The sequence below is a fragment of the Hordeum vulgare genome, chromosome 6H (assembly GCF_904849725.1).
Source record: "Hordeum vulgare subsp. vulgare chromosome 6H, MorexV3_pseudomolecules_assembly, whole genome shotgun sequence".
NCBI classification, from domain to species: Eukaryota; Viridiplantae; Streptophyta; class Magnoliopsida; order Poales; family Poaceae; genus Hordeum; species Hordeum vulgare.
The window spans coordinates 110,329,346-110,338,224 of NC_058523.1; the positions used below are offsets into that span (position 1 = coordinate 110,329,346).

The 8,879-nt window shown below is 41.6% G+C and overlaps 1 protein-coding gene across 1 annotated transcript; it reads right to left on the reverse strand.

Moving 5' to 3' along the window:
* Nucleotides 1-422: 422 nt before the first annotated feature.
* LOC123404029 (probable sucrose-phosphate synthase 2) lies at nucleotides 423-7,887 on the reverse strand. The gene is made up of 13 exons (XM_045097938.1): nucleotides 7,565-7,887; nucleotides 7,390-7,479; nucleotides 6,289-6,497; nucleotides 5,042-5,105; nucleotides 3,834-4,532; nucleotides 3,574-3,681; nucleotides 3,292-3,423; nucleotides 3,009-3,185; nucleotides 2,692-2,745; nucleotides 2,543-2,605; nucleotides 1,729-2,433; nucleotides 1,481-1,608; nucleotides 423-1,010 (listed from the first exon to the last, which is right to left on the reverse strand). Exons 1-13 carry the CDS (start codon nucleotides 7,751-7,753, stop codon nucleotides 734-736), a joined length of 2,895 nt encoding a protein of 964 aa, XP_044953873.1. The 5' UTR covers nucleotides 7,754-7,887; the 3' UTR covers nucleotides 423-733.
* Between the last annotated feature and the right edge of the window lie 992 nt (nucleotides 7,888-8,879).

Sequence of the window (8,879 nt, forward strand, 5' to 3'; positions counted from 1 at the left end):
CCACTTCTACCAGAGGAGTTTACAGCGAAAGACTTATCATAACCTAGAGTACTCTTTAGCTGTTCAGCTTTTGCCCCACTTATCTGGGTTTCCAAAATAAAGAGAACTCTAGGGGCAAAATACAGACAATCCAATACAGAGAACTCTAGGGGCAAAATACAGACAATCCTCCTGGTTATATGTAACTGGCAACCAGGCCCCTGTAGGTGGGCTGGTTAGGCAAGGTCCCTACCACAATAGCTGATGCAGCCTGCAGGTAACAGGAAATATAGTACATCTCCTCTTTAAAAAAAAGGAAATATAGTACAGCAAGCACAATTGGGAAACCAACACTTGCAAAGTGTTCAAGAGAACACCGCAAGGGAATTTTGTATAGAACACTTGAAGGTTCTTTTTAAGAACATAAATCAGAAGACGACCAGTAAAACAAGAAGATGGAGTTCATCCATTTAGGCTCCGCCTTGTCTGTATTTTCGGGGTATCTCAGTTCCCAAATGACTTTTCTGCTCACATTTGTTTTCCCACTACATTTATCATATTGTCCACTTCAAAATTTGTGAATAGTACAAACAAAAGGTGGAAGTTATTCACAGCTCGAGGATATACCACACCCACACTCTACAATCTACAAACAAAATCGGCATTCCCATCAAGTATGGAAATAGTGGCGCTCGGTTTGGCTCGTACTTCCTCTCATTTTCTTCTTCCCTTTTGTGGGGCACCCGCAAAGATGTTATTGTGTCGGCACACCAATGTGACGCAGGGCAGACTTGATGTCCTCTGTAGTGCAACCCTGGACTTCAATGATATTGGAGCTGTCCAGTGCAACGACATCCTGCAAGGGGTATCTCCTCACTGTGTGGATTCTGTTTGCGGCAATGTTGAAGTCACCCTTCAGGATTATGGTCCTGTGGAGACCCCCTAGCAGTTCTTCATAATCGGAATCACCACTTTCACCAACAATGACCACAATATTTGGCAACTCTATCCCCCAGCGTACAAACAAGTACCTTGAGAAACAAAAAGTTCAATCAACAGGATTAAGATATTTACACTTTTACAGGCATGGGCAGGTGGCCAACTGCTTAAGGGGGACAAAGACAACAGATATTAGTCACCTATTCCAAATACCATCTTGCTTTAAATAGATACTAAAGATTCCCGGCATTGTTAATTCCAGAGGGAGCTATACCTTTTTTCCAATTAAAAAAAAAAAGGGGGGGGGGGGGGGGGGGGTCCTATACTCCCTTGCTCTCTAATTGATGAAAACTGGTATGCAAACGCATACACCCTTTCATTAAGACTGGGTACAAGTAAAACTACAACTAAAAGCAGCCTGATCCGCATTTGTATTGGAAGAACTTACCATTTAGCCTTTTCCTATTACAGAACTTACACTGTTCTGAACAAGAAACTATGCTATGGTGACAAGGCAAACTGATAAATGGAGACAAATAATCAGCAAAAGAAAATGCCAAACCTTATTGCCTGAGAACGTGACGCATGAATAGGAGTTACAGACAGTCTGGTAGCGCTGTGGTTATACAGCGCATTACAACGAAGCGACTGGATTCTCATCAATTTCCTCAACTCCTTCAGGGGAGGCAGCTAAATAAAGGGAGAGAGAACACGTCGCATTAGAGACATTGTGAAGGAAACTTCCACAAAATATTAAGCACAGATAAGGTGATCCTTAAAGTAAAAGATTGGGGAAAATGAAAAGCTTACATGATTTGGATTGACCACTTTAAATGCAAGACAATAGGTAGAAGAGTGTTCTGAATCTTCGAAAATCATCTGCCTTTCAATTCTTCCCTTTCTTTCTACCACTGAAGTAGCCCATTTCACAAGATACTTTCTTAGACCTTCTCCTCCCCAACGATACTCAATATGTGATTGATGATTTCGATCTATTACATGTGTAACCTTGGAATTGCTTGGCGTATTACCAGAATATGAAGGATAGTAAATGCTACTCCCACTGTTGCAGATGAAAGCATCAAAACCAGCAGGATGCATGCCTACAGATACTAGCAGTGAACATATCTCTGATATTGTTAGCGAAGTTGACAGCACGAAACCAGTTAAAGCCGGTGTGTTTTCTGTATGTGCGGCCTCAATTGCATTTCTGATGATCCGCACTAGATCCTCCTTGTTAACAGAGTCTACAGAAATAACAATGATATGCTTCCTTCCTGATATTGGTGCCTTACTCCTTTCCTCTTTGCTACCGACAGCAGGAGATCTCATACCAAGAGTCAATATCCTTGACAGGTGATTCTTGCAATGTTCAGGCCAGGAAAATTGGTGAATATTTTTTAGTCCATTTTCTCTGCATCTTGACCAAAGTTGCTTCTCGGAAAGAAGTTTATACAGTGCATCTGCAATGGCATTCTGATCATGTGGATCGACAAGGAGACCATTGTTGAGCACCTGCATAAGAAACAGCCAGAGAACGGATACAGTGATGCCCGCTTTAAATGAGTTGATGCATTTTTGTTCACGTTAATAGCATGGTACAACAGGTGTAAGGCCCACATACCTGATGGATTTCAACAGGAGCTCCATTTTTTGTAGCAATAACAGGCAAACCATTCATAGCGGCCTACTCATGGATATAAAATACTGGTTCTAATTAGGAAACTGAAAAGTTAATTGCTGCAACATGAAATTAGAGTCTCTAGTTCTGACCTCTATCAAGGTAACGCCAAATTGTTCGAAATAAGCCACGTTGACAAAAGCCCCCTGAAGAATAGATGATCAGCAACCACGTAACTAGGACAGGAACAGAAGCAACAATGAACTCTACCACACTACACCATACATAAAATCAAAAATCTACTCTTCATTTATTTGAACATTTTCTCATTTATGTATATCCACGGGCATGAAAGAAGACATAATAAATAAGTAAACATAAGTATGTCGGTAGGCTTGAAACCAGGAACATGAAAGAAGCATAACCAAGCTAGTACAAGTGTATTCATATCACCTCATGAATAACATACCTTAGTTCTTGTGGCTAAACGGTAAATGTCAGGAACTTCAGAGTGCTTGTGATGCTTGGGGTATGCCACTTGACCATACAAATCATACTCGTCTATTAGTGTAAGCACTGATGTCAAGACAGACGCACTCGTGTTGTGCATCTTTGAAATAGCCTCACGGTTACCCATTATTAGTGTCTACAATGCAAAATGGGGAGTTTACACAACAAAGGATAGTATCATACAGAAACTACACATAAGGAAATAAATCACATAAAATCAAGATGATCAAGCCCAATCTTACGAGATTCGCGAGCTCCCTCAGTGGGCGACATTCACCAAATGCCTTTACAAGCGTTGTTATATTCTTTTCAGGATATGGACGGGCAACAGCCAGAATCATAGGCTTCCGAGGATTTGTAAAGAAGCGCATTATCTGCCATCAGTTGGACATGCATGAATTATCAGTACTTAGAAATACAAGCTTAACAGGAACAAAGAGTCATTCTTCAATAATTACTGAACAAAGGTTACACTAGTAAAAGTGAGATCTTGTGTGCAAGATTCTGAAGAAAAATGCAGTGACCTGAGACCAGATAGGCGGATCTTCAGAGGCTGGGCCATGATTTTCTTCTTCGCCATCTATGTCAAAATCATGAACGATATGACCAAATTCAACACCAGGAGGAATTATCTGCACAACCAGGAATAGGAAAACAATGGATGTTAAGGAATTGTAACAGATGATGTGCGCAAAGTAACTGGTGATAATACCCTAAACTACAAATAAAGTTGCCACAATTAGAAACTATTGTGAGGGGTGGGGGTGGGGATTTGTGTACTCACAACCATACGAGGCATATAACGCCCATAGCAGTTAGCGCCACGTTTGACTCTTGCTCGAAGCTTCCTTGCAAGTATGACCTCAAAACCATCATACAAGTTCCACTGCTCTTCTATCTCTTGCCTAGTACTAGCAATAACAATTTCAGAAGCATCCAGAGACAATTCCTCCGCCTCGATTCGGCGCATTATTTTGTATGTCATATTTATTTCTTCCCTTGATTGACGCCCTTGCTTGAGAAGCCCTTCCAGTTTATCTTTCCCAAGGAAATGTCCCGTGAATGCCATAGGCAGGTTAAGTGCTCCTGATAACAGGGCAGCAGCTATTCCCGCGCTGGCATAATGCCCATGAATCACAGCAGGCCATACTGGATGCCCACAGCCGATTTCTTCACCAATTGTTTTTGACATCCGCACAATATGGCTGAGTGCACCATCAACAAATTCTTGAATGAAAGGCCACAGACGTTCTTTAGTTAGGTACATATCTCTTGGTCCAAATGGTATCCGAATGATGTATCCACCACTGTTCTCTCCTTTTTCCTGTTTGGAATTTTTAAAGGTTGTTGAAACCAACATTTCTGCAGGTTCACCATAACTACGATCGAAATTTGGTGCCAAAATTTGTCTTGTCAGCAAATCAACCCGGTAAACTCCAGGAGACGAGCTCAATGCTTTAGCAAACTCAACCACATATTTGACCTACAAAACGGTACATAAAAACAACATTATGCACTTATCTGTACCTTTGATTGATTGAAACATGAAATAGAAAAAAGAAATTAGGCCCCATATGTAAGGGGGGAAAACAGGATGAGGTGTGATGAGAAGGTTAATGCAAGTCTAAACTTTACCAAGAACCTATTTAGACACAAGAAGAATAAAAAAGGAAAATATCAAGACCTCGATCCATTTGACCTTAATAGCAACTGGAAAACAGGCATCAGATGTTATCTAGAGCCTATTTAAACACAAAGAACAAGATGAATCCAGGCTACAAAAGCAACTCTCCTTCGGATACACACTAGAGTAAACTTTGCACTGTAAAAGGTTGGGAATATATGTGATGTTGATATATATACTGTACTAAAGTTCAATTTGAGATGCTAGATACTACTACAAGATAATGTGCTGACTGGATCACCGTGTGCAACTGCAATCATGCAAGCAATAAATCAATCATGTGTACTACTTAGGTGTGCCAACATTACCTGGCCACCAGTATCTGAATCTCGGCCTAGCTCCATATTTTCACCACGGACAAGACCATGGAGACTGCAGCAGAAAACATGAATGGTTAAATACATTACAATTCAACACAGACATGTATGCCACTTCATTTCGCAGTTGTACAGCTGACAAACAGCCATGCCATGGGTGTGAGTCCAAAGGATGGATTATAAAGCAGTGAAGCTAACATTATTCTGTCAGAGTGTGAAGTTCTTCAAAGCATTGTTTATAAGGTGGTAAGGCGACCTAAGGCGAGCACCAACCACCCTGACGCCCCTAAAGCAGGCATACTGCAAGGCGCTGCCAGGGCGCCTTGCCGCCTAAGGGTCCAACGCGTGACACCTTATAAACAATGCTTCAAAGGCTTTCAAATATGTGATGAATGGATAAAACATTAGTTCTTGCAAGCCTAGCTCTAGTACATAAAGAATCGTTCTTCGCGACCAGACGATTTCATAACACAACAATTGAGATCTGCAAATACCCAGAGTGGCGACATGAATGCAATGCAAAGCGTTGAAGCATTTATATTAAAGGTAATCTTCAGAATCAGGGTATCAATTATCAAAGCAAGATAATTCTTTGCAGTTTATTTCTTTCATGTGATGGTGCTCAGGGACAGGAGGGGCTTTTGTTCCATTTGAGTGTCACAAAGAAGTGGTACCACTACAATTAAGTTTCAGATATGATAAATCCCGAACATTCGGGATTTGGCGATTTGCCCATGGCAAATCGAACGATTTTTATGGCAAATCTAATTGACGCGAGGATGGCAAGTTTAGTTGACAAGCAGCGCAATTTCCTGGCAAAAAACTAACTGGGGGCGGAATTGTCATGCTTACCAACTAAACTTGACATCCCTCGCGTATATAAATTGCCACAAAAAAAACGTTCGATTTGCCATGAGCAAATCCCAAACATTAGGGACTTAGCGGCATCCTTAAGTTTTGCTGCTTCATGTATCTTTGTTTCCGAGAATTTTATTCATTGAGAAAACGATTTGTTGTGAACACCTTGTTTTTATGGGCAGGCAGGAAAAAGAACAGCTTGGTGCATCATTGTGAGCTCCCTGTAGTGCAGGTTGTTTTGAATGTATGGAAGAAGAATGTTCTTCCTCCTATCTTTGTTAAGTATATTATATTCGGCATCAGGCAATACAATATGTCTTATGAAGAGATTAACATGTTATCTGCTCCTGGTAGTTATGCTGAAACAATAATCTCCTTACCTGATCAATACAATGTATAGCTTGTCAACTGAACTTGTCTTCGGTGAGATCCCTGTGGTGCTATCACCATAGGCAACAGATGGATCACCAGCATCCTCTCCCTTTTCGCCTTCAAAGAGATCTTCAGACATATCCGCTGTAGCATCAATTCGTGTCTTCTCGGTCTCTGGGTGACGTTTCAACAAACGACAGGCTTCTTCTTTCTCTAACTGCGTATCAGAACATATACATGACAAATGGAAGAGAGGCTGGACCGCTAGAATTATAGAGAGTGGACACGCTCCAATATTGGCCTTTAAAATAAATTGTGCTCTTTGATAAAAAAAAATGTAATAGAACTAGATAACTGGATTGGGTAGTTACCGAGAAAGTAAAAATAAAATTGTAACTGAACTGAACTGGGAAACCGGTGGTATACCATAGTATTACGTGCAAAGTTATCTACTACTTTAGGCATAGAGAAAATGGATGCTAAGAAAGGGATATGGAGATTCAGCATGTCAAGTTGTGTCAGCTAGCATGTATTCGCAGAACTTGCTTTGTTTCCAGCAACTATAACAATTGTGCAAGGTATTTTCATAACTGTGCATGAATTATCAAGCGACACCTTTCACATGCTAATTAGAAAGGTACATGCGACATTAAAAATCCAAGGACAATCAAATTATAGCATAGTATCATAGCTGCAGTAGGCGAATATGTTGTCTTAAATAGCTCAAGCTTCAAGGAAGAGGTGCACCAATCCTACCCACCATTCTTTTCATGCTAGTACGTATATTTCTTCAGTACCCGCAACTAACTTATGTGCAATTTCATCAAGAATGTCCACAAGTCCAGAACAATACAAGAATGCCAGGCATCCTCCATAGATCAATCGAGAAGTGCAACTCCTCTGAACAGATCTGCCGCCTTCTAAGTATCACCTACAGCACGACATATTTTGATACTTTTCAGCCTTGAGCTACTTCTGAGCAAAGCTAGACCGATCTAATAACTCGCTGGAGCTTCCAGTTCTCTGTGCAGAATCGCTGAAGACAAACCCAGCCCGATAGAACCTCACGCGAGGAAGCTAGTACTACAATCCAAGAGAGCAGAGCTCACCTCCTTCTTCTTCCTCGCGAGGTTCCAGATCCTCCACGTCATGTTCTCCAGCCGCGTGTTCCTCTCCTGCGGGCTCCGCATCGCGTTCGCCTGCGACACACCCCGCAGATCGATCAACAAATCCGAGGCAGGACAGAGAAGGGTGGGATTCGTGCTTGCGGCGTCGACCACGTACCCGGAGCCATGTCTTGTAGAGGTCGGTCTCGTCGTAGCCGGTGATGACCTCCTCGACGAAGTAGCGGGCCGGGGAGAAGTGGCCACGCTCGCGGAGGAGCAGGGAGGGGCGGTCGCCGCCGATGGCCGACTTGCCGGCGTCGAGGATGGCGTCGAGGTAGCTGTTGATCCAGTTGTCGTTGCCCACCATCTTCGACGCCGAGCAGCAGCCGCAGCGGCCGCCGCGCGCCGGCGAGATCGGGGGGAGGGGGTGGGAGGAGTGGAGGGTAAGCCAAAAGAGGGATGGGGGCGGAGGAGGAAGTGAGGAGAAATGGAAAAGGAAAGCGTGCAATTTGTTATTACTACCAAAACAAAACAAAACAAGAGAAAGAAAAAAAATAGCGGCCTGGTAATAATGGAGCGAGACAGTCTGGTCTCTAGTGCATTTGGACTTTGGAACCGGTATATACAATACATTACGGAGTACAATAGTGTAATGGCAGCATCAGTATGAGCTGCTATTTTTTTGTTTAATTCGATTCCTTGTCATGTTTCATGATGTAATTAATCGGTGGAGTTTGAATTATTGGATCTAACAACTTTTCCTCCTCGTTTTTTTACTATCAAGAGAACAAATACCTCCTCACTTTCGGATGAAGATTATGAAATCGCTCGTTTTTCAGTTAGGAACGATTGAAATTGGTATAGGAGCCAGTGTATTTATCACGTAATTGTGACATTGCTGATGTAACAAAGCATGTTCCTTTTAAAAATTGTGTACTCATGCAAATCGACATGTGGTTGAATGGTTAATAGAACAATGGTATTTTCTGTTCATCAAAATTCAAGTCTTAAACCTGATTTTGGTATTTATATTTTTTTTAATTTATTACAGGTCTTTTGACGATATACGTTCAGTATAAGGAGGCGTTTCCGTCGACTACGAAGACGTATGTGACGACTTCATCAATCTCGGAATTATGTGTTGGCTCAGTCTTTTGAAATGATGATAAAGTTAGGATATGCATGTGTAGGTTCATAAGATAAGTGTATGTTCGTAGATGTGACCGGCTTTGATTGTACTTTGTTCAAAAAAAAAGTACACTGCTCTTTCCAACCCATAATATAAAAGCGTTTCTAACACAATATTCATATCAAAAGCTTTTATATTCTGATTAAACAAAACAATGACCTTGTATTATGAAACGAAGAGAGTACTATTGGAAATAATACATGGACACATGCATCAGTTCAAAGAATTCCAAGTCATATGCATTAGCTATCCTGTCACGTAACAAACTTAAGTTTCACGCACCACGTCGCTGGCCTTTCGGCAG